The sequence below is a fragment of the Cibotium barometz genome, chromosome 40, assembly GCF_041138505.1.
Source record: "Cibotium barometz isolate CiBa-2024 chromosome 40, ASM4113850v1, whole genome shotgun sequence".
Taxonomy (NCBI): domain Eukaryota; kingdom Viridiplantae; phylum Streptophyta; class Polypodiopsida; order Cyatheales; family Cibotiaceae; genus Cibotium; species Cibotium barometz.
Genome location: NC_141085.1, coordinates 397,028 through 423,231, shown reverse-complemented (window position 1 = coordinate 423,231; position 26,204 = coordinate 397,028). Strand labels below are relative to the sequence as shown.

The following is a 26,204-nucleotide window of genomic DNA, read 5'->3' as shown; positions in this document are numbered from 1 at the left end:
TCATCATGGGCGTGCAACAAGAGCCAACAACAACAATCGAGGGCAGTTGGGCGCTAATGAGTAGGGTAGTAAGGCCTCCTTCACGCCTTTCGAACTGGGGAGCTGGGTGCTAATGAGAGCTTCACGCCTCCCACATGCCTCTGGAACTAGGGAGCTGGGCACTAACGAGAGCTTCCACGTCTCCCTCATGCCTCTAGAACTAGGGAGCTGGGGGCGCTAACGAGAGCTTCCACGCCTTCCTCACGCCCCTTGAACTGGGGAGCTCCCCGCTTGCCACGTGGAGCTGGTCGAAAATAAGGTCTAGAATAGAAGGAAAGGAAATCAACCTCAATCATTCTATCTTTATGGATTTTTGGTGTATCATTGATAACGTCGTGGTAGTTTGATGTTCAACCCTGATTTTCATTCAGAAAATTATTATCGTTTCAATTGAAAAAATTACTCTCAAAATTAGAATTATTTACTTCTTCCACTCATTTCTGTGAACTTTCATTTCCTTGGTCATCATCACTTCCCCTCTACAATTTCCAAGATCCCCCTTACCCTTTCTCTCTCTAATCTAACAATGATGGAGGAGGCCTTTCTTATTTAATTCAACACTCTTATAAGAGATGTATATATTTGAAAACCTGGGAAAAACCTCAGGATGTGAAAACCTTGGGAAGACCTCGAGCGAGGCTGGCATGGCTGCGCAAGCTGCCATGAGACAAGCCATTTTCCGACCGTCCCGGCATTCTATTTCACGCGCGTACTTGCGATATCACAGTAGCAGCCACGTGGGCTCGCGACTTAGCAGCAGCAGAAGACACTACAGCACAGCACAAAGCTTGGGAACTCTAGGTTTGGGTTTTGTGTATGTTTGTGTGCGTACGCGCGCGCGTGCGTGCGAGAGAGAGAGAGAGAGAGAGAGAGAGAGAGAGAGAGAGAGAGAGACGATTGAAAGGATGCCCTTTTTTAATCTGGGTTCATTTTCTGGCTCCACAGGTAACGAGGCTGCTGTAAAACACCAGCTCGAAACTTTTAACATCTCCCTCCCTTCGTATGACAAGGGCGGTTATCGAAGAGTTCTTTGCCCCAAGGTTAGACCTGGTGGATGGCGCTCTCCAGAATTAATTGTAGTCGTATCGTACTTCTTTGTTTATTAAGAATCATCCAGGTCTCAATGAGTGAGACGGATTTAGACCTGATCAATCACACTCGTGTTTCCCTATTTATCATCTGCATATGGTGAAGGATAGTTTTAAATTGGGACTTAGTGTTTTCAGCTCTTCTTCATGAACGAAACACTAGGCGAAGCCAGGACACAACTGAATACAGGTGCCAGAAGGCTTGCAGTAGGAGAAGATGATAGGAGGCAACGGCATGGGCACTTAAGGCAGCCCTTCCCTGGGAGGACCTTGAAGGACATGATGTGAACTCCATCTCAGCTGAACATCATCTTGGGCCTATAAAAAGAAGATGGGACACCTTTTCCAATTTCTGTCTCTAGCTAGGAACGAGCCTCCAATGGCTCCACCAGAAGCCCTCATCCTACCATACCCTTTTTTCCCCCCTTCCTCCCTCCCCCCCAGCCCTCTGAAAGAGATCCTTCTAATAGTTACCAAACAAAACAGCCATGCAGGCGAAGTACCAACTCAGCTCCATAGAGGGGAGTGGTTATCAAGAAGCTGAGAAAAAAGGGAAAGGCGTGCTCTTCTCCCTTGGTTGGCCCTGGGGGGGTGCGGGGGTGGGGGGTGGTCTATAATGCCGGGACGCCAAATCCATAGGAAGGCCTCGCGGTACTTCTGCATGTGATTGGAGCCATTGTGAAGGAGAATATGAGTGATATCGAGCTAGATGCTCCGGATGAACTCCACTGGTGGGTTGAGGGTGCCCTTGATGGCCTGGCCACAACAAGCTCTCCAAATATGCCACGCAACAATACTACTGCAATCTCTCATCTTTGGCAGGAATTGGGAGTCCAATGATCAAAAGAGGGATCTGGAATTGGAACTGCAGAGATGCAGAGATGAGAGATCTGCCAGGCAAGGCCCCCACCATCCTTCCACAGTTGTGTAGAAACTAGGAGCGACTAGTTTCCTTTGGTGCTTGTGAGCGCATTGTTATTTGAGGAGACAGGTTGGCAGGTGCATTTCCCCAGGTGTATTCAGTATCCGGCCGGTATTGGGGTGTCCATGGTTGCATCTTCTCCAACAAGTTTTCTTCAAGCAATAATGAGTTGTAGAGGGGGGTGTTAGAATAGTGCATCTCATATGTGGTGGGAACTAGGGTTTACTTGATAGTTGGGTAGTCTATTTTAGGAGGTTGTGTTGGATACTAGATAGTCGTTCTCATCTAGATAAGTCGTGCACTAAGCCTATTTATAGGCAGCCTCACTCATTTTGTAACACACACATACAGATCGCACTCGTCTATTGGCTATTCTATGCCGCTGTAACCTCTTGCTTAAAACATTGTTGACATTGTTCGCCATCTCTCTCTCTACCTTGTCATCTTATTCATGCTTCCACTTCCCAACTCTGACAGATGAAGCCTAGGCCCCCCCTAGGTTGAGGCTGGAATGATCACCCTCTCAGCCACCTTGACCCGCGCAGGCCTCCCATCGCTCCCAGCCCAAAGAAAGTTGCTGATCAACGGTTGAACCTGACCAATGCAAGCTTGGGAAAAGGCCCAACAAGAGGTGATGTACCACAGTGGCGAGAACTTGGTTCCCCACCACAATTGTCCCCTTGAGAGAGCCCCAGTCCACCCTGTTATAGGCTTTCTCAACATCAAGGAGAACTATCAAATCTTGTTGCCTCAACCTGGCCAAAGCGATCGCCTCCCAAAAGGTGAAGATGTTGTCCAAAATGCTCAAGAGGTGCTCTGTTTTCTGCAGTCCAGCGCTCTGCTTTTTCACTAATCAAAAGACGCCTAGCTGCCATGCCATCTGCTCGCCCTTCTCCAAGTGAGAGAGAGAAAAAGCACAAGCGCTTGTGTACCAATAGAGAGGCGCCTCCAAAACAGCCCGCCAGCTCCTTCTTAGAAAAAGCACACACGTGGCCCCAATAATAGCATATGGGCCACGTTTAATTTCATAAAAAGTATTCTAATGTCTCTAAAGGTTTTCAAAACCTTTTGAGTTAAAATCTCTTTGCCCCCTTCACACTTGGGGTTGTCCACACATGGGTTTCCTTTTTAACTCCAATCTGATGTCGTTCACACTGTCCACCATGTCCCCGTGCACACCTGCATACTGTCCAGAGAAAAACATAGGGTCGTGACACCACCCTCCTTGGGAATTAAATGAATCAATCCCTCTGACAGTTTCTCTAGCATGGAGCCCGTGGTCATAATCTCATTGAAGGCCTTCCATGAGATTCCAACGACGAAGAAATAAGGAAATAGGAAGCCCATTCTCTCCAGGGCATTTGCCCATGGCGAGTGCTTGCACAGCCTTTGCTAGCTCCTCTAAAGTAAAGGGTGTCAATAGGAAATTCTGGCAAGCGAGGGGGACCAGTGACCACCTCTCTCATATGCCACCAAACCCACTTATGCGCATCCACCATCTGAGAGGATACGGGGCACCCGTGAGAAGGGAAATCCGTGGCAATGGCCCGCACTAGGGGGGGTCAACAACCATGGATCCATTGTCACCATTTGGCCACCCAATTGGTCCACCTGCGCTTTCTCATTATGTATGTACATTGGATTGGCGTCCATGGCAGTTATCGGGGATTGATGCCACTCATGTGATACTGTGGACTTGGCTTTCTGCTGGGACTTGTGCTTGTGTGTACATGCCATTGAGATACCTTTCCACGTGACATAGCTGAGGGAGACTTCTCGGCCATACTCATTAGCCCCATGCTTGATATTTTGGAGAGTTGTATAACATCTACTGGGAGTTGATGCTACTGTCATGTTTCTATGTTCCTAGTATTCCATCATGAGTTTCCATGGACAGTTTTGTATCACCCTAGTGAGATAGATATGTTTATGTTTTGTTTCTATTCTATTTTCCATTCCATGATGAGATATGCCATGGACATTATTGTATCGCTTTGGTCTCATAGGCCCATTGGATCTTTAGTAGACGCTTAATCTCTCTCTCTCTCCCGCTGCATGGCCTTCGCTGCCCACCTGCGCCCCCCCTCTCCCGCTGCGCCCCCCCTCCCGCTGCCCGCCTGCCTGCCTTCGCCGCCCCCCTCCCGCTGCCTGCCCTTCGCTCTCCCTCCCGCTGCCTGCCTTCGCCCCCCCCTCACGTTGCCTGCCCTTCGCGCTCCCTCCCGTTGCCTGCCCTTCGCTCTCCCTCCCGCTGCCTGCCTGCCCCCCCCCACGTTGCCTGCCCTTTGCTCTCTCTCTGCCCTCCCCCCCGTTTCTCTCTCCTGCACATCTCTTCCTCCCCTCCTCCCCGCCTGTGCGCCCTCTTGCCTGCCTGCACCCCGCCTTTTGCCCCCTCCATCTCTTTCTATCTCCCTCCCGTCTCTCTCTCTCTCTCTCTTTGCTGCCTGCATTTCTCTCTCTTCGATCCTGTGTCACTCCCCTTTCCCCACCCACCCTTGCTCAGGCCCCCAAGGCAGCAACATAACTCTCTTTCTCTCTCTCTCTCTCCCCCACTTATAATTTTATTTACACTGCCGCAGATCTACGTTTTAGGGTTTGGCTGCACTTTCTGAATTTCAGATCTGCAATCTCTCTCTCTCTCTCTCTCTCTCTCTCGCTTCTTCCATGGCTTCCCCCTTGCGCAACCCGACGAAGGCGACCTTTATGGTCACAAACAAGAGGATAACAAATGTGGAAAAGGAGATGAAGGAATGGAAGGCGGAGATGGAGGGATGGTGGAAGGAGAAAGCCAACTTTCTCCAAATGGTATTCAATGAGGGTAAGCGGTGGAAAGAGGAGGAGGACCTCATAGCAGAAGTCAAAGACCTTCACGGGGAAGTCAACACGCTCAAAGGCGTAATTTCAGCTCTTCAGAGGGAGCTTGCAGAGGCTAAGGCAAATGGTGGACTTGCAGAAGGTGAAATTCAGCCATCCATGATAGAAGAGCTCAAGGTTATCAAGGAACAAGTACGGGCAATTAAGGAAGAAGAGAAGCAACACGAAGCAAAGACTTCCTCATGGGTGGAAGTCATCACCAAGACTCAAAGGAAGATGGATGAAGCGGAGAAGTGGATAGAGGTCGCCAAGAAGGGTAAAGGTAAGGAGATAACAACCCCTACACCTACAATCATTAACATGACTTTGGAAGAGGAACAACGAAGACGTACACGTGCTTTGCATGTGAGGATTACCGGCCTTAAAGACGGGGATAAAGTTGAAGAGGAGGTGAAAGAGCTTGGTGTTGATGGGGATTGACAGTCCGGCACTTGTAAAAGCTTGGAGAGTGGGCAAAAAAAGCGGAGGCAACGGGGAAACATCAAAGGAAAGAGCTCTCCCCTCTATTGAGGCGAAGAAGGAGTTCTTGAAGAGGCGACCCACTTTAAAGAATACAGGCATTTTTCTTGGTGACGATCTTACTCTTTCACAGCTTGCACATATGAAGGAAGTCATGCCAGAGATTAGGGCGGCAAGAGAAAAGGGAAAGATAGCATTTTATAGAGAAGGGAGGGTGGTCATCGTGGAGCGACGCTCTACATGACGGTGCGAGACCTATGGGACCAAATTAAAGTTGGCAGCCTAGAAGTGCAATGGATCCCCTCAGACTTGATGTAGGTGCCTTTGAGGACAGCTTTAGAGATAGAGATATAGTCTTCTACTCGGAGACTCACTAGGCCCCTGGTCAGATGATGCCACAGGTGACAGGATATAGATGGGAGACAGCTTGCAGAGTAGGGACGAGATCGGTACACAGTAGTAGAGGATAGGGGGGGTGGCAGTTCTTTTCAGGGAGGAGCTGCAACCGCTTCTACACATCGTTCGGAGAGATGATCAGGCTAGATATATGTGGGTGAGACTGAAGGCCGACACAGACAGATTCCTGTATATTGCCATATGCTATTTTGCTCCTAGTACATCGACATATGCAGCACCTAGAGCAGTCTCCTCTCTCTGTGCTAGATGATGACATATGGGAGTTCTCTAGGGATGGAGACATCATCCTGTTAGGGGACTTTAATGCCCGGACGGGCAACCGCCAGACAGCCTTTTATGATACCTCAGAGGAGATGCTGAGAGAGCTGGACACTCTGGATATGGGATTAGACAGATGCTCACAGGATGTGGAGTGCACAGAGTATGGGAGATATTTGGTAGATATGGGGACTGCACATGGGTTGGCCATACTTAATGGCTTGCAGAGGTTTCCGTTAGCAGCTGGATTTACTTGCTTTCCACATAGACATGGTGCTAGCACAGTGGATTATGTTATGGCTATGCCGAGCTTTGTTTCATGCATTGAGGACTTCACAGTTGGATCTCGGCCCATTGGGGTAGTAGTGGATCATGCATTGTTGACATTGACCATCTCTTTTCACTTTACCTCAGAGGACACGAGGGGCAGATCACACTCGATATACTTTTACTTCAGAGACTGATGCTGTCTACAGAGATGGGATTTATAGACGTCTGTACATAGAGGAGCCAGGGAGACCTTTGGAGGAGCTGACCCATATACTGACAGAGACTTTACAGGATGCAGCGAGAGAGGCATATCCACATACTCAGCTTGGACAGAGACAGCGTTCTAGGTGTATGCCCCAGAACAGCTGGTATGATGAGGAGTGCAGAGAGACAAGAGTCCGACTGCAGCGGGAGGTTGCTTTGGGAGTCACTACTCACCGACAGTCACGTATTGCCTTCCGGCGCCTTGTGCGAAGGAAGAAGCGGGCCTTTCTTGCTCAGTTAGAGCAGGAATTATACCAGCTGTTCTTGAGCCAGGATTCGAGGGAGGCTTGGCGTTTGTTTCATGAGTCCTCCCCTGCTTTGGCGATCACTTCTACAGAGGTCTGGGGTAGTTATGCAGCATCTCTATATACAGTTCCTGGACAAACACCTTTTCCTGACCCGCCAGCACCATGCCCACAGACATGTACTTTCTTTACCGCAGAGATGGTAAGGAAGGCCATTGATAGGATGAAGACTGGGAGAGCATATGATCATGATGGATTGGTCGCTGAGCACTTTATTCATGCGAGAGACATGCTGGCAGAGCTTCTAGCAGTGATGTTCAATCGTGATATGTGTGAAGGCTTACCCGAGACTTGGAGTAGGTCCACCATTGTGCCTATCTTCAAGTCAGGGGACCCTATGGAGCCAGGGAATTATCGCACTATTATGATTGGTCACACACTAGCACGATTGTATGCATCCATTCTTGAGCAGCAGTTGAGTAGATGGGCAGAGGGAGAGGGCATTCGAGCAGAGGGACAAGCAGGGTTCAGGAGAGGTTTCTCTACTCTTGACCACATCTTGACTCTGCGGGCCATTATTGAGGAGGGCAGGTTGCATGGGCGACGGATTTATTGTAGCTTTGTGGACTTCCACAAAGCATTTGATACAGTGCCCAGAGCCAGATTGATGAGGCGATTACAGGAGATGGGGGTACCCACAGAGCTCATATGGGGGATTATGGCTTTATATAGATCAGTTGCAGGACAGGTACGCACCCCAGAGGGGGTCTCTACTTTGGTTCACTCCACTATAGGAGTGAAGCAAGGTTGCCCGTTATCTCCTTCATTGTTTGGTATGTATGTGGATGAGGCTTCTGACTACATTGAGAGATTGGGGGACAGAGGAGCCCAGCTAGCAGGTACATGGATCCCACTATTGTTATATGCTGATGATATTGTGTTGATCTCTGACTCCCCTGAGGGTATGCAGCGTCATCTGGATGCTTTACATGAGTTTGCACATGATAGTGGATTGTCTGTCAACCTTGGCAAAACCAAGGTTATGGTGTTTAACACCACGCCACAGTGGGTTAGGCGATCAGCTCCCACATTTACGTATGGGCAGGAGATTGTGGAGTATACAGATGCATATACATATCTTGGGGTAGTATTCAGTGGACCAGTGTTTTCGATGAGGAGAGCAGCAGAGACTCGATTGACTAGAGCACATGCAGCCCTGGGTGGTTTGGACAGGATGTGTTTGCAGGTTCAGTTTCAGGAACCCCGAATGAAACTTTGGCTTTTTGACACTCTAGTGACATTAGCTATGCTTTATGGAGTGCAGATATGGGGACCTTCAGTGGGCCATCACAGCGTAGGCGGGTGGAGAGGTATGGAGAGGCCTTTGGTATCTATGATTGCTAGGATTATTAGAGCCAAGGCCTTGGTACCTCATGAGATTATTCGAGTAGAGCTGGCGGCTGCCCCTCTGGTGATTGAGGCTCTTACGAGATGAGTCTCCTACATACATGGCTTGTGGGATCTCCCCCGAGACAGATATGCACGCCTCGCCCTTGAGTCCTCCCGACAGTTAGCTTTACAGGGAGACACGGCTTGTTGGTATGGACAGATGACATCTTGGTTCTAGGCACATGGTTTTAGCATGGACAGATTGCCTCCCTTCCGGTATTCTCTGGAGACACCCTCTCTCACTCTCACATGGATAGAGATTACCAGACTCATCCGTCAGGATTTAGTTCAGCTGGACATTAGGAGGACATGGATACAGCCGACTGAGGAGCTGGGCACGAAGATGGCTTTCAAGTTTCTACAGAGAGCATTTTCTTCAGCTCACAGCAGATGGTTTTGTGATCAGACCCAGTTACATGGATGTACACTTGTCTTATGCAGTACGATGTGCTATTGGTCAGATTCGCACATCCTCACACCAGCTTGAGATTGAGATTGGCCGATATAGAGGTATATACTAGCTGAGGCCAGGATATGTCGAGTATGCCATGGGGAGCCAGAAACAGAGCTGCATTATATATGCCATTGTATTGCATACTATGAGATACGTGGTCGTTTCCACTGTTTATTCAGAGAGGGTTTTGGACCACTTTCCAGAGTCATAGGGTACCAGGACCAGAGGTGTTTGGGATTGTTCTTGCTTGAGCTGCGGAGATATAGAGATAGCTTGCTTAGGCGCACATAGAGCCAGACTCAGAGGCACATTACAGACTTCTTTAGTCCAGCCATCACTGCGCCAGATGGACCACAGCAGCAGCAGGACATGGATACCGCCCACACCAGCGGGACACTGATTGATTGTGCGATTGAGCTTGGGTGGTCCAGACGCCCACGACTACGGAGGAGGGCATCCTAGCATAGACGGAGGTTGCAGCGGCGGATTCAGATTATTCTTGCGAGACATGCGGGACACCCAGTCAGGGTGCTGACCACAGAGGATATTGAGGAGATCCGCCAGCGTCCGATGCGGCACATATTATGAGATGGAGGCACCTCCATAGTGTACCCCCCCGTCCCACATGATATTGTATCCCCTCATTGTACTCCACTCACCTCCATAGCATACCCCCCCCCCCCCCCCCTCACTATATTCACACCCTATAAGGGTTTCTGTTTACCTTCCAGTTCCAGTTTCATTTTCTAGGTGCCAGTAGTATCATCTTTATTTTTCATTTTCAGGGTTTTTTATCCAGACATTGTATCAAATCCACCATGATGTAACTTTTTGGTCTCATAGGTCATTATGGCCTTTTGAAGACGTTAATATAACATTTCATTTCATTTCATTTCTCTCTCTCTCTCTCTCTCTCTAGATTTGGAGTGGATTCAGAGACCTAAGGCAAGGTTTTCAGTAAAAAGGTTGCCAAGAAGGGAAGGATGACAAGTATGGGAGACCATGTGTGGAGACAGGGGATTATGATAGTCATCTAGGGTCAGAAATTGGAATCGTGTCATCAAGTTTAGCAGAAGGGGATGTCATGTGCATGCACATGGACATGCCTAATCCAAGGCTAATCCTTGAAGAAGCTGGCCGACAACAGTCAAGTTGGACTGGCAGCCGAAAGGCCTATAAAAGGCAATGCTAGATATCATTGTTGGATACATCACTCCCACTTGGAGGCAGGTCTAGAATAGGACCCTTGAGGTCTAGATTAGGTTTTTGGGTTGCTAAAGGCAGCCAGCATCTTGTACCTTTTTGTACATCTATGAATATACTGAATACATAGCCATCTCTCTCTCTCTCTCTCTCTCTCTCTCTATTGAGGAGATCCGCCAGCGTCCGATGCGGCACATATTATGAGATGGAGGCACCTCCATAGTGTACCCCTCCGTCCCACATGATATTATATCCCCTCACTATATTCCACTCACCTCCATAGCATACCCCCCCCCCTCACTATATTCACACCCTATAAGGGTTTCTGTTTACCTTCCATTTCCAGTTTCATTTTCTAGGTGCCAGTAGTATCATCTTTATTTTTCATTTTCTGGGTTTTTTTATCCAGACATTGTATCAGATCCACCATGATGTAACTTTTGGTCTCGTAGGTCATTATGGCCTTTTGAAGACGTTAATATAACATTTCATTTCATTTCATTTCTCTCTCTCTCTCTCTATGTTTATAGGTTGCATACTGAGCCTCTAGCAGTAGTGCTCCATCCATCACACCCCCCCAACTCGCTCAGTACTTTCATAGTTTATTTCATGTTCATTTTGTCCTTTTTTTTTCTGGACATCCAGAAGACATTGACAGTTGTACATTGATTTGTCTCATAGGTCGAGTTCGGCCTCTAGTAGACGTTAATACATCTTTATTTCTTTCTTTCTTTCTTTATGTTGATTGTTCTTGCATCAAGAGTTCTTATGCAATGCATAGGGCTGAAAGAAGACTCCTAGAGCTTCTGCTTGTCACATTGTAACTCTTGTACCATTACACTCATCCATAGCCTTATAGCCGCATATTTGGGGAGGTGATTTGCATTCAAACACAAAATCATGTGCTGAAAGCTGAATATGTGATCTAGTTTGAGGTGGATTGTTCTAACAAGGGAACATGGGCTGAAGTTGCTTCTTTTTCCAGCTGATTTTCCTTGTTATGGCAATTGTAGTGTGAAGGTGGTATCAAAGGAGAGAGAACCCTTGCAGTGAACATTTCGCCTGATGGGTAAGTCATCAGTTGTGAGTGAAATTTTTGAAACTATACTAGCATGTATTACAATATTTTGCATGGTTTGATTGGTTCCCAGTCATGCTTGTTTTGTTAATTTTATGTGACTTCTGCAATGACGAGGAAGGTTAAGATCATTCCCTTTGACAGGGGATTTGCAATGTGGAATTGCCTCCGAAGCAGCTGTTTATACAGTGGCCGTATAGGGGTATGCCAAATCAAAAAGTTTCTCTGTGCTTCTGAGCCCTGGTGATATGCCTTTCATTTTGAAGATGTTCTGCCAAAGAAATCTGATGCTGCTTCCAACTTTTGTCTGCTTATGTTTTTGCAGGGTGACAAGACAATTTCGTCTGTTCAGGGTCTCCCAGAAAATGCGGGTGAGGAGACAAGTACATCTGTTCAGGTTATTCCAGAAAATGGCGGTGACAAATCAAGTACGTCTGTTCAGGGTATTCCAGAAAATGCAGGTTCTGCTGAAGTTACATGCAAACTAAATGATCTTCGTGAAGATGTGAGTTCCAACAAGGGTGGGTGAGATGTGTTAGTTGACAAATGTTTGGCTTGCCTAGTTGGCACTACATTCTCTTTTGATTGATTTTATGTTTTAAAGAGGCTTGGAGACAGGTTTCTCAGGTGCATCCTTTTCATACTATACACAGCCATGGTGCGCTACTCTGCCCCTCAACTTGCTTTTTCCCTGCCTGCTTTCTCACCTATCCTCCCGCTTGTTCTCGTCCAATGAGTTGCAATGAGAGGGCTTCTTTTGTATTCCACCCAGCCATGCTCCCAGCCAGACCTGGTTACTTCACTGTGTATTCTCTCATTTTCTTCACCTCCTTCCCCTGCTCGTCTACATCTTCTCGACTCAGCAAGGTGGCAATTCAGAAGGTTGTACACATGGCACTCAACCAGGTCCACAAGTGCCCCCCTAGCTTGATCCTTCACGTGTGAGTAGTTGACCCATACGAGGGTTCCTCAATTCCTAAGGCCTAACCCATTCATTGGGATAACCCTGAAAGTCCTAGGGGACTTTGCCTTTAATCCCACACTAAGGACCCTAAGCCCTCTAGACTTCCTAATATGAAGCTGTAGGGGAATCCCGTCAATACAAGACATGTAGAACTTCCTCTGTCTAAGAAACGTCTACATCCTCGGAAACATCATTAGAGAATCTCTTCTTTAAATTGCTTACCTTCTCCCAAGTTGAGCTTTCCTCAAGCCTGTCTTTTCACTTTACAAGATATTCCAAAATGCCCCCCCTAGCTGGGTTCTTCATGTGTGGGTAGTTGACCCATTCCTAAGGCCTAACCCATTCATTGGGATAACCCCTCAGGCACTTTGCCTTTAACCCCACACTAAGGACCCTAAGCCCTCTAGACTTCCTAATATGAACCTGTAGGGGAATCCCGTCAATACAAGACATGTAACACTTCCTCTGTCTAAGAAACATCTACGTCCTCCGAATCATCATAACAGAATCTCTTCTTTAAATCGTTTACCTTCTCCCAAGTTGAGCTTTTCTCAGACCCGTCCTTTTACTTTACAAGATATTCCAAATGCTCAGTATGTCAAGTACTTCTTCGTACACACGTGTGCAGGCTGAGAGAGCCGGAGTTATGCAAAAAAGATCTGTTTCTAGTAGCCATCTGGGTAGCTCTTTCACGAAGTTTTGCATGAGCAAACTGGATAGAGAATACAGACCATTATCAAGTACTCGAATACAGCCATATATCCTTTGTTCTTGGAGAAAGACCCACCCCTCAAACCCTCATACAACGGGAAGAGGGGCGAGTGCTGGAAAGCATGGCACAATAGCTACTCATACTATCGGTTGTTCACACACAAGAACCGCTTTATTTAAGGCCTAGTTTACATACTTATACAAAACTACCATGGAGCCTTCCTAAAGGGGTGAGGACCAAAGGAAGCCAACACCTGCCGAAATGAAGCAGTCCAAAAGCTAAAAACCTGCTAGGCAACAAAAAAAGGAGGGGTCACATGGGGAAGATGTTACATGCGGAAGCTCTGGGAGTCTTTTTTCAGTCCTAAACACCAGCTTGGAACATGCTGATGCAAAACACATACAGGAGAGAGAGATAGCTGAGTATTCAGTATATTCATATGGTACAGAAAGGATGTACAATCTTAACAGCCATAGGCTGCCTTCATGAAAAGGTAGAAACCCTAATCTAGTCCTAAATCTAAGATCCAATCCCAAGGAGGGATTGAATGCCTATCATTGAGCCAGTGTGCCCTTTTATAGGGCTGAATTGCCTTCATGGACTGCCCAACCTGCTGCCAGCTCCAGGACAAATATTCATGTGTATACTGCAACCTTTTATGTTGAATTTTCCTCAGGCAGCAAACGCTTGAGGTGGTCCCTCTCCGGCTCTCCGGAGTTTCTTGTTGATGCCCTTCCTCTTCCTTTTTGTGGCGGAGGCGATGAGCAGTTTTTTAGCCCTTGGGAGACCTGACGATAGGGCCTCAGGCTACCTATCAGGTCTGAGGTGGAGCTACTCGATTTTGAGTTTGCAGATGACATAGCGGCCTACCTCTCTGGAGAGGTGGAGAACCTCCGAGGGTGCTCCAGTGCATTATCTTGGCTGTAAAGTTGGGATTGAGATCACCTCCGAGCAACAGCCTCCTTCCGAGTATTCGGAAGAAGCATCTATACTGGAGCACGACTAGGCTCTCTCTTGCTAACAGAGTAGTGGCAGCGAACAAGGTCCTTCACGCTACCTCTACTTTTGCCGACAGAGTAGTGGTAGCGAAGGAGGTCCTTCACACTACCATGTGGTACATCACCTCCTACTGGGCCTTTTCCAGGGTGTGTATTGGGCAAGTTGATCTGCAACTTCGTCTGGGCGAGCAGCGATGGCAAGCTGGCACGGGGCCAAGGTGGCTTGGTTAGTCATCGTTCAGCCTCCCCTCAGAGGCGGCTTGGGCAACATTGATCCTCTTATGCATAGCAGAGCCCTTCTGGGTAGGCTGATCATCAGAGGCCTCCTCCCAGGTTGTGAGCCCTGCAAGGACTTTCTCATGGCCTGTATCTCTGCCTATACTCCAGTTCTTGGTGGTCCCTAGTCCTCGAGCTCGAGATGATCTTTATAGAGATGAGGACCTATGGCCTGACTCCAGCCTTCGAGGACCGCTATGCGGCTAGCTTTTTCCGAGCCTGGGACCACATCCGTTCTGTTCTCACCAATCTTCCCCAATCAACGATGAGGAGAGACTCCTTCAGCCTGTGTTTTGGAAGTTGGAACCTCTTCCTATGTCATGTGCAGGAGTCCTCGAGACAGTTGACACTTGAGGGAGATATAGAGTGCTGGCATGCATAGGTAGGCACTTGGTTTGGCATGCACGGTATGCAGATGGAGGCACTCCCCCCCTTCCAGTACAGCATAGAGGCCCCGTCATTTGCTCTCAGCCGCACAGAGCGGAACAGGGTTATCAGGAAGGACATTGTCAGACTGGATACTTAGTAGACATGGAGTTCACCTAGTCGTCCACTGGAGACGAAGATGGCCTTCTACAAAGATCACCTCCTATGCCTGACAGAGGATGGGTTCATCATCCGTCCACGCTACATGGACATACACCTATCCTTTCGGGTGAGATGTGCGGTCGGCCAGATCCGCACCTCGTCCCACCAGCTGAGAATATGTCGATGCCCTGTATACTATGAGATTCAGGGGAGGTTCCACTGTCTCTTCCGAGATGGGTTCGGACCACTTTCCAGGATCATGGACTTCCCGGATTAGAGATGCGTGGGACTTTTTCGTCTAGAGCTCCGTAGACACAGGGAGTGCTTAGTGAGATCCAGATTAGCTGTACTTGCTCGAGGACTAGCACAGAGAGCTGTCACCGACTTCTTCCATACCAGCACTCTGAAGGCCGATCCACCCATCATACCTAGACCACAGGCTAGTGCAGGAGCTCGGCCGAGAGGCGTGACACTCGACAGAGAGCCACTGAGTTATACAGAGCTCGACGCCCCAGACCCCATGGCCCTCGCCCACGTCCACGCCACCACAGGAGGATCCGGGCCATCATCTCCCATCATCGCAAGACGACCTCGCACCAGCCCAGTTTTACCACCTTGAGCACCATGTCACAGCGGCCCATGAGGGATGTATTAGGGTGATATGAGAGCTCTCTGCTCATGTACCTAGATCAGATTTTAAAGTTCTAGATTTTTGTTATCTTTCTTTATTACTATTTTGTACCTAGGATGATGTACCTCATGGATATGATGTAACCTTTTGGTCTCATAGGTCATTTTGGCCTTTTGAAGACGTTAATACAACTTTATTTCTTTCTTTCTTTCTTTCTTTCTCTCTCTCTCCGTCTCTCTTGCTTGCGTTTTGCATCAGGTTGTTCCAGGATGGTGTTTGGGGCTGAAAGAAGACTCCCAGAGAGCTTCCGCATGTGACATCCTAGCAGCCACATGCTAGGCTCCTGCCCTCACATCTGTTGGGAGGCTTTGAGCGAGGGACTAGCACAGTCTCTTGGAGAGTGGCTCACTTTCCGACGGCTTTCACCCGAGGCCTAGGAGAGGAGCCTCGCTGGGATCCGAGGCAGAGACAAGTTTACCTTTGACATCGAGTCTTCCATTCCTCCACGGTGGCTCGCACACGAATCCTCGACCCGCCTCTGTTAGAATGCACAACGGAAATGAAGACAACTACTGTAGAGAGCAATACACAGATGAAAGAGAGAGAGAAGCTAGTGTAACTCTGCTATATACACCTATAAAATCCCGGAATACAGAATACAGAAGTGTGAGGGCAAGGGGCCATTTTATATGGCCCCTGGTTGTTGGTCGGCCAGCTCAAAACAGGCCGACAGCAGCCTGCTCACGACCAGCACAATGGTCAGTCAGCCAGATCAAGATCAGTCGGCCAGCACTGAGGGGGTGGTCGGGCATCAGCAGAGCAGTCGGGCAGCGAGCAGTATGGAGATTATGGTTATGGGAGGGCCGACCACTGAGATGAGACTGCAGTGGGATCCGGGCAGCAATGACCTAGGACATCCCCACCCATTTCCTTCGGGATTTTTGGAAATGGTTGTGGGACAGCTTCCAACCACGGAAGATTACTCTTTTCTTTTGGCAGATAGCTCATAGGAGCTTGGCAATGGCACCTGGCTGGATTCAGATGCTAATGGTTGATAGTACGCCAACAACAGCAGTATATTGTCAGAGACCCAGGATATCCCCATCCGTTTCCTACGGAATTTTTTGGAAACGGCTGTGGGACAGTTTCTTGCCATGGAAGATTACTCTTTTCTTTTGGGAGATAGCTCACAGGAGCTTGGCAGTTGGAGGTCGGTCGATGCTCTGTTCTAGGTGTGGACACCCTCACGAGTCTCAATGTCATTGCCTTTGGGATTGTCCCAAGGCGCAACAGGTATGGCAAGGGATCCTCACCATGGACTAGGCATTTGCCTTGCACCATTACTTGGGGGGCGGTTGCTTGGGCATCTGAGTCAGCACTAGCCCTTGCATATGAGGAGATAGGACAGGGCCTCGCCCACTGCAGGATCACGACAGCCTCTTTTTTAGCAACCCCAAAGGGGAGGAGTATCACAGGCACCTATTAGAGGTGGGAGATCATTAGTAGCATTGCAGCATGGCACATTTGGCGTGCTCACTGTAGAGGGCACTACCATGCTGCCCGTTGAGTGCATCCAGAGCATATGGACAGACACCATTCACACCCTCCGTGGCCAGTGGGAGAAGTTGCGGGGCGGCTCCGAGCGTATGCGGAAATGCCGAGAGGCTTTTTTGCGGAACGGGAGCAGCAGTCCTTCAGGTTTAGAGACAGCAAGGTCACTTGGCCTTCCCCTTCCTCCTCCTCTTCCTTTGAGAGCGGCCAGCCACCGAGGAAGAACCTCTCTATCCCCATCTATTTTTCTTGTCTCTCGTAATTGAGGCTGGATCATGTACTTACTCATTTTGGCTACATTTTGGTAACTAATGGAAGGATCTTTTCTTGGGGGAACAAAAAAAAACAAACTGTGTAAGCCCCGTGCTTGAGTTATAGCGGTATCATAGTATAGGCTTTCTTTCTTTTTAAGGAAGAAGAAGAAAATCCTCCACTTGGGACAAAAACTGACCATTAGTGTAGTTAAGCATGGCCTGCCCATTTATTGGTTTGAAGCAGATATGCATCAAGAGCATGTGCAAACAATGACCTGGGAGGAAGAAGCTATGGATAAGTTTGTTATTTTGGAGTATCACAATCATGATTGCACACTATATGGTGGCTAAGTCTACAAGATGTGGTGGTTGGGATATCTATGTTGGGTTTTCGCCGTCCGGGGCTTAGGAGGTGTGAACACCCTCTTAGGATGTGAACACTCCCCTATAGGAGGAGGCTATGCAGCATGAGCACCATGGATTTTTATCATTAAAGAGCCAAGGTGTGAACCGGGATTTTCCACAGAAGAAAGCTGGAGCATTTGCTCACAAAGTTTGGCCTAAAAGATGGCTATGCAGCATGAGCACCATGGATTTTTATCATTAAAGAGACTTATAATGTTTATAAGTCAGTGTTTTCACACATCATTAATGAAGGCCTAGACATTATATTATTTTGGGCATGTATATGTGGACAGAAAGAGAAGCCTAGGAAAAACTTCGGCTACAAACTGGAAAAAGCACAAAAAGTTGATATTTTGGGCTAAAACTTGGAGTACAAGCCAAGAAAGGCATAAAGTTGATATTTTGGGCTCAAACTTGGAGTACAAGCCAAGAAAAAGCATAAAGTTGATATTTTTGGGCAAAATGTTGCAAATATAGCTAGTCGACTTCATTAAAAAGAGGTTGGGCTTCTCCTTCTTGGCATGCGCATCCCTCTGGAGCCTTCTCTCTCTCCTCTGTTGGCCAATTGTGTCTCTTCTCTCTTGCATTGGCCGTACAGCAAAATCTCGACTGTTTTAAGCAGGTCGACTCCTTCCATAGCTCCCATAGAGCTGGTCGTCTTGTTCCGGAACTCCCAAAGAGCTGTTCAACTTCTTCCAGGGCAGCCACATGGCTGGTTGCTTTTCTCCAAGAGCCTGACAGGGTTAGTCGACTCATTTATGGGCAGATATGGAAGAGGCTGATTTGAGGGCTCTTCAAGGGGCTGATTTGAGGCTCAGTTTTTGGGACTGTTTTAGCACGGAATTCGGGACTGTTTTTGGCTCCGTGCTGATTGATGGATTGTTTATGAGCTAATTATGGGACTGTTTTGAGACAGTTTTTTTTGGATGGCTTTTAGATGATGTGTTTGTATCTGGGCAAGATTTGTGTTGATGCTTTGTGGCTCTCCACTTGTCATTGTAGCCTTCTCTTGCCATTTTAGCTCATGGGAGGCCCAAATCTATAAATTGGAGCCCTCTCTCTTCATTAATGGAGGCTCTCTTGCTGCACACTAGCCTCTACCACCGTTATAGGCTGCCCTAATGATGACTCATCAGTGGATATTTGGGATTTGTCCTCAAGTCATTACTTCGGACAGTCACCTTGTGATATTCCATTTCCTTAGATGGACAGGACTTTGGTATATTTGGACTACACGGAATGGATTCATCTTTGATTCCTTGTCTGGAATACATGGGCACATTCTACGTATCCGCGGTTTGCTCCTTTGGCAGTTTTCTTCTCTTCTCTCAGCTCAGCTACTGGATGCAGATGTTATTTCGTTATGGTCTACGGCGGCTCGGGGCTCATCTTTGATGCTTTTATCTGGGATGCTTATTTGGCTAGGAGGCTTTCTTATTAGTGTACAAGTTTGCATGGTCATGATCCTTTAGAGGATCTTTTGTGGGGGTTTTTTTGGGGCCATAGGTTCTGTGTGAGCCATGTGGCTGATGTACATTTTTTACATATAATATAAAACACCATTTCATGAAAAAAGAAAAAAAAGAAAGAGAGAAAAGAAAAAAGAAAGAAAGAAAAGATATATTAACGTCTACGGAAGGCCAAATTGGCCTATGCGACAAATCTGTATACAACATGTCCATGTCCTGAGTGTCATGGAAAGAGAGAGATGTGACTGCTCAAGTGAGAGAGTGGTGGCACGACTCAATGATTGCTCTCATTCGATGAAATAATCACAAGTACATGCTTTTGTAGGCTGGAAGCCTTATCTTTTGACCCTCAGAAATCCCACACACACTGTGTATGAAAGACATATGGCGATATGGGGAACCTCAGTATCTTCCCCTGTAATCAAATCCCTCTTCAGATATATAAAAGATCTTGTTTCTATCTATTTTGGCTTAGAGAGAGAAAATGTTCTAGAGAGAGGTTATTCAGATTTTAGATATTTTTGGATGGAAAAATATCTCTTCTTATTAAAATAAATTCCTCCGAAACAGAAGTTCAAAAAGATTTTCAGAAGGTGCATTAGAAATCAATTATAATCTGTTCAAAAGGCCTTATCCCGGTTCACACCTTGGCTCTGCACAATTTGTGAAACATTGGTCAAGGCTGGTGAAGGGACCAAATGGTGACAGGTACCTGAATGATCTAGAAGAGCACTTAGAACTAGTCAACATCTTGCTGGTGCAATAGCCCGTGGGATTGTGCAAGGGTGTGCTCGTTACCGCCATCAACACCCTCTTGCTCAACATGCCTACAACAGAGCAACACCAAGTTCAATCTGGGGTAATGAGGTGATTTTTTGTCTAATTTAATACTTCAACGTTCAAAATTTTAGGGCTCCATGGAGGCTGTTAGAAGTAGCATGGCTATTGAAAAATTTAGTGAGAGCAACTTCCCCACACGGTAGAAGAAGATACGCCTTCTCCTCATGAGAGATGGTGCAATGGCAAAGAAGAGAAGCCAAAAGATGATGACGAGAAGATCAGAAACTAGGAGGATAGAAACGACAAAGCTCTTGCACTTATTTGTCTTGGCCTTGAAGACAATCTTATACATCATGTCGATTTGGACAAGACATGCAAGGAGGTATGGGATAAGTTGAAAATCTGTTTGGTAATAAAATCAATAATTCAAAGGTTTTTCTCAAGCAAAAATTCTTTGGCTTAAAAATAAAAGAAAGTGAATCCCTTGCTGAACATTTGAACAATTTGGGTTCACTCACTCAACAATTCTCAAGCTTGAAAGTAGAGCGTGATGAAGATGACAAGAAAGCTGTCCTCTTGTCCAGCATTGAGCATATAAAAAAATATTATGAAATCCTAATCTACGTAAGGGTAAATAGAAGGACATCTTTTGATGACATGATTACAACCCTAATAGATGAGGATCGTTGTCTCAAAGAGTAATCAGAGAAGACATTTGATGTTGACAGAGCTATGTTTGTAAAGAACAAAGGAAAAGGAAAGACAATTAGGTGCAACTTTTGCAAGAAGATTGTACACATGGAGGACTGATGCTTGAAAAAGCTGGCCAAAGAACAAGAGAAAGTGCAATGCCAACTGGGTAGAAGAAAGAGATCTTAATGAAGCAGAGGCATCCACAACAATTGAAGACAGAGCATTCACGGTGACCATTGCACCAGCAATGGAAGATCTTTCTCTTGTAGAGGAAGATTATGATTGGGCCCTTTAAAGCCAATGTGTTGGTCATGGGTTCTCTCCCTGGGTAGTCCCCCAAAACCGATTGTAATAAAGAGCTACGTGTCAGTTTTCCTTGTAAGAAGCCTTGATTCTTATAAAAGGCTCCAACGTTTCCTTCATACCTTTGTTTAGAACTGGGGAGGGTAGCTTGGTATACTGATGTAGGCTGTCATAGGTGGTCATGCTCCAACATTTCCTTCATACCTTTGTTTAGAATTGGGGAGGCTAGCTTGGTATAGTGATGTAGGCTGTCATAGGTGCTCATGCTCTTATATCAGGCATGGCATGAGAGTTCAGGTGTTGGTTGCCATTGTGTCTCCATTGAGCACATGATGTAGTCTAGAGTCTATATCACTTTGACTATTGAAGGTATGTTCGGGAAACACCTCCTTCACTTTGAAGGGGATTTTGTTGGGTTTTCGGGGCTAAGGAAGTGTGAACACTGTAAGCCCAACCGAGTGTGCAGTGACAGATGCAACCATGTGTATGAGAGATAAAGATAGAGAGAGAGAGATGCGAATAGGGAATTTACACAGTACACCACACTGAGCGGGGAACAACCCCCTCTTCAGGAATTTATTTCAGGAACAATCCACGGGCTTTTCCAAGCTAGGACCAATACAACAGATGAATACAATATCAAACAAAGGTGTCGATGACGAGATCGGGCCGAGGTCGATGTCGAGGCACAAAATAGTTGATGCCGAGCTCACCACTAGGATGACCCACAAGAGGCTTACACCGGGCTAGTACCAAAATCCAAAGAATCCAACTAATGTTCTCAAGTATCCACAAAAAGCTCTTTCTTCCCAATCCAATCTTTTCACTAATAAAGGAGGAGGTGGCGGTTCTTCAAACGGAAGCAACTCCCCTCCCAAAGAATTTGGCTGAAAGGAGGTGCTGATGGAAGAGTTCAGACAATAGTTGGTGGTGGAGTAAACGGGCAACCAACAGATGATAGAAAATCCAGCAACAGGAGGTAAAACCCCGGCTTTGGAGCGGCGGAGGTGCCGGTGGCAGGCGGTGAGAAACTGGCTCTGGGTGGCGGCGGTGTCGGCCAGGCGGCTCTGGGCGGCCGGCGCTTCTTCACAAGGGGTGGAGAAGTGGTGGTTGGTGCTGCAAAGGGGCTAAAAGAGTAGTACACAAGAAAGTTGATGATGTTCTTGCTTTTCCCAAGGAGTTCTCCACGTGCTTCTTCTATGAGCCTCCAAGATTTCTTCGATGCTCCACCAAGAGGGTGCTTGGTTCTTTCACTACTTGAGAGGAGGCTTGCTTGTACCATGCTTTGCTTTTGTTTTTACTACTTGGCTTTTGCTTTTATTTTAATAATATTCAAAGTTCTTGATTTTAACTTCAGGGCCTTGCTTTTTGGCCCTGGAGCTGCTTTTGAAAAAGTGGCTTATAGCTTTTTGACTCAGTTCAACGAGCTTTCCAACGGTGCCCTCAGCTTTTTGGTCAACAAAGTTTGACTTTTGCTTTTTCTTGCTTTTTGACCTAGATGAGTGCTTTTTCCAATTCCAACTTTAGGAACCGTGTTTCCATGTGTTCATCATCTTGTCCATGTGTCCGAGATTAAGCTTAAAATTAAGAAAAATGATTTAGCAAAAACCCTCTTGATTAGGCTCTCTAACCACAAGTTGTTTTACTCAAACAAGTAGTAATCCTACTCTAAACACCAAGCTATACATGAATCTCAACAAAAACTTAAAAAATAACCAAGCAAAACATCAAAATACAACAAAAATTTAAAAAACCGCATGCCAAAGAGCTTACCTGGCACACCGGTTACCTGGCACCGGGCTATGGAGGCCCCGTCGGATTCAAATCAAAGATAGCGTAGACAAGTAACAGATGACACTCTCCATCAACGGCGCCAAAGATGTTAAGGAAACCCTACCCTAACGTGTTGTGGAAAGTTGCCTATCCATGGAGCTTGAGCCATTCACCGCCTCCGCCGCCTACCGCCGGCGTCGCCGCCACCCAGTGCCAGTTTCTCGCCGCCTGCCACCGGCACCTCCGCCGCTCCAGAGCCGGGGTTTTTACCTCCTGTTTGCTCGATTTTCTGTCATCTGTTGGTTGCCCGTTTACTCCTCCACCACAAACTATTGGCTGTTGTCTGAACTCTTCCATTAGCACCTCCTTTCAGCCGCCTTCTTTGGGAGGGGAGTTGCTTCCGTTTGAAGAACCGCCACCTCCTCCTTTATTAGTGAAAAGATTGGATTGGGAAGAAAGAGCTTTTTGTGGATACTTGAGAACATCAGTTGGATTCTTTGGATTTTGGTACTAGCCCGGTGTAAGCCTCTTGTGGGTCATCCTGGTGGTGAGCTCGGCATCAACTATTTTGTGCCTCGACATCGACCTCGGCCCGATCTTGTCATCGACACCTTTGTTTGATATTGTATTTATCTGTTGTATTGGTCCTGGCTTGGAAAAGCCCGTGGATTGTTCTTGAAATAAATTCCTGAAGAGGGGGCGGGGCTTGTTCTCTGCTCAGTGTGGTGTACTGTGTAAATCCCCTATTCCCATCTCTCTCTCCCCCTTCTCTCTCTATCTTTATCTCTCATACACGTGGTTGCATCTGTCACTGCATGCTCCGTTGGGCTTACAGTGGTATCAAACACCCTCTTAGGGAGTGATCACTTATAGTAGGAGGATAGGATAAGGTTGCCATGTGTCTTTCATCAAGTGTTTGTGTGGGATTTCTAAGGGTCAAAAGATAAGGCTTCCAGTCTACAAAAGCATGTACTTGTGATGATTTCATCGAATAAGAGCAATCATTGAGTCATGCAACCACTCTCCTCACTTGAGCAGCCACATCTCTCTCTTTCTCTCTCTCCCATGATGGACATCCTGGATGGGCTTTTGTTCGGCATACAGGGTGATTGACTGTTTTTATTCAGCCCTTGCATATTCCATCACTTATTGTACCCTATACCTGGCACAGTAGGATCTATAATCTTAAGAGTCTGAGATCTTAGCTTTCAGTTTTCAGTTTTAGTTTACTGTTGCTTTTTCTTGTTTCATCTGTGACGAGATTTCATACACACTATGTACACATGCTTATATGTGGAGATTTTGTTTTTGATGTAGACAATCGAGGACTCATGGCCATTTATCTTGACTCTTCCTAGAGAAACTTGGGGAGGTCCGTTTGGTATAGTTCATGTGAGAAGGTTGTGGACCTCATGGTGGTAGGGCCTACAGTCCAAGAGGTAAAAGAGAATATGGCACTGGTCCAAAACAGCACTGGTCCAAAACACTAGTGTTAACAACACTTAATAGATAATTTAGCACATTCAACTCAACTTAGCTCAAGACCATCAACACCACAATAAGGCTGGAACGGGCGGACCCCCTCTTAGAAATTTTATATCCCAAAAAGAGTATTTACAGTTACAAGCTTTGAGGGTGCTCTCATAGCCAAATTTCCATATGCATAAATGAAAACAAAACAAACAAAGATCCCAGATCCAAGCCACTACGCAAGGATGAGAATCACCACCGCCCCAAGTCACTAAGCAAGGGGGAGAACTCCAAAGCTTCACACAAGGTCCAGACTCCAGTGTGGATCTCTCAAACATGGCTCAGTCTCACACAGACTGCTGTGTGGATCGCTCAAGCCATGCCCAGTCTCACACTGGAACTTGGATGCCTTCTAATGGTAGAAACTTTCTTGCTCTCTCCAAGAAACACCTTTTCAAGGATCCAGTAGCAACCACTTGGGCGCTGATTGTACAACACCAAAAATGCAGGGGCAGCCTGTAACTCATCAAATACAGGGTTTCCAGCAGTGAAAGTGATAAAACAAACTGTTTAACTGATTTTCAGGTGACAATAAACTTTCAAAACAGCATTTTCTTTCTGCACAGATGATACTTGCTGTCTGTACAGTTCGACAGTTCTCCATACAGGTTGCTACTGTTGACGTGGCAATCCCTACAACCCATACAGCAGGTACCGGTGCAGGTACAGATTGTATAGTAGTGCTGGGGCCTGGAGAGCAGTTGATCGTGGATGTGGTTGGTGATTTAGGGCAATCCATAGAGTTTAATGCAAAGCTTGGGAGAACCTCCGAGAATGCCCTCTTCCTCTTTGATGCAAGAGCCACACATAACTTGATTTTGGTACATATGGCCGAAGCCCTTTTGGATAAAACCTGAGGAGATGCGACCCGCTTTGGAAGCAAATGGAGCTTTTGGACAACAGGCAGTGCTAATGTACAAAAGCAAACTTTATATACAGATGAATGAAAAAGCTTTAAAACTATTTGATGTTTGTTTCTTTGGCAAACAAGCTGTCTCAGTACAATCTAAATGTTATAACTCAGAAAATAGGGTTGCATTGGAGATAGGGATGGGTGCATCTTTTCATGTCTTCTGGTTCTATATCAATGAATGCTCCACACCCAATACAGAACTTTATCCATTTGTGCAAATGCCCACCCTTAATTGTAGGGACCAGCCAAAACAAGCTCAAGCAAGATCTCTAATGAGAATTTTGGCTCTTGTTTTGCAGGTACTTTATTATTTTCAAACCAGAAAGATCACCAAAAATACCTTGATTCGTAATGGAGTAAAGGAAACATCTAACCAGTTTGGAGTAAGTAGAATTCTAGTGTTCACAGTGTATGGTCTGTATGTTCACCCTCCTCCTTGGGATATCCTTTCTGATAGGTCACATGCAATACTGTTCGTGCAGCAAGTGATAGCTTTCCCATATAGAATGAATGGAAAAATAGTCAATTGCAAGTACCGAACTTTGGGCAAACATTTCTGGCAGGTACGTATCATGCCTATGCTCCCTCTCAGTTTTAGCAAAGCAATTAGGAATAGGTGGTTGTCATCTGAGCTGTGTTTTACGTCTGGCAGGAGAAGCAGTCTTTGAAAGTTTTGTATGGGCTTGATGACATCGTGTCTGCAAGTGAGATCATCATTGTGAGGATCCCCGAGCAAGTACATGTTGTGTGTCCTTTTAAAGAATCAGCTCATTGTGCAGCTTATGGACCTGAAGTCTGTGTTACTTTCAGGTTGAAGGAGAAATTGATAAACTATCAATGGAAGAAGCAGGGTTTTTGAATTGTGTAAGTGTTCCAGATGGTGCACCAGCCAAAGTCTCAGAAACAAGCCCACCTACTGAAGCCCAGGTGCTACTCGCTGCCTCATTCTCACTCAATGCTATACTAACACCTACATGTTCTACGAAAGATTCTTTTTAAGAGCAGTATTGGATATTTAAGGTCCTTTTTATGGCTTTGTAATGTTTGTTAGCATACTTGTGCCATACGTGTACATTATGTAACATACTTGCTAGTGATTTTGCAACAAGTGCAGCTTTCTTTTGGCAGGGGTGATCCGTTGCCTTCAAAAGTAGAAACTTTCAAATTTCGAGATATTGTCTTCTACCATGAAAAGGAACCTCTGGTGATGGTTCGTTCAATGAAAATTTAGAGACACTGTCTGTATGGTGCCAAAATTGTTGCATGCATGCCGCACAAACCACCAATTTTTTGTTGAAGAAAAAATCCTTGGTGTAATACAACCCTGTCCATGACGGTAAGAAAACTGAAAAAATGAAGGGAGGGGCTCCCTCCATGGCTGGCCACTCTCAACATAGGGGAATTTTT

At 46.5% G+C, this 26,204-nt stretch overlaps 1 protein-coding gene across 1 annotated transcript; it reads left to right on the top strand.

Annotated features, from left to right (window-relative positions):
• The first annotated feature begins 510 nt into the window (after window positions 1-510).
• LOC147615080 (primase-helicase Twinkle, chloroplastic/mitochondrial-like) lies at window positions 511-25,907 on the top strand. The gene is made up of 9 exons (XM_086779031.1): window positions 511-840; window positions 985-1,079; window positions 10,953-11,008; window positions 11,162-11,219; window positions 11,343-11,522; window positions 25,097-25,180; window positions 25,280-25,360; window positions 25,450-25,515; window positions 25,608-25,907. Exons 1-9 carry the CDS (start codon window positions 612-614, stop codon window positions 25,794-25,796), a joined length of 1,038 nt encoding a protein of 345 aa, XP_086635157.1. The 5' UTR covers window positions 511-611; the 3' UTR covers window positions 25,797-25,907.
• Window positions 25,908-26,204: the final 297 nt, after the last annotated feature.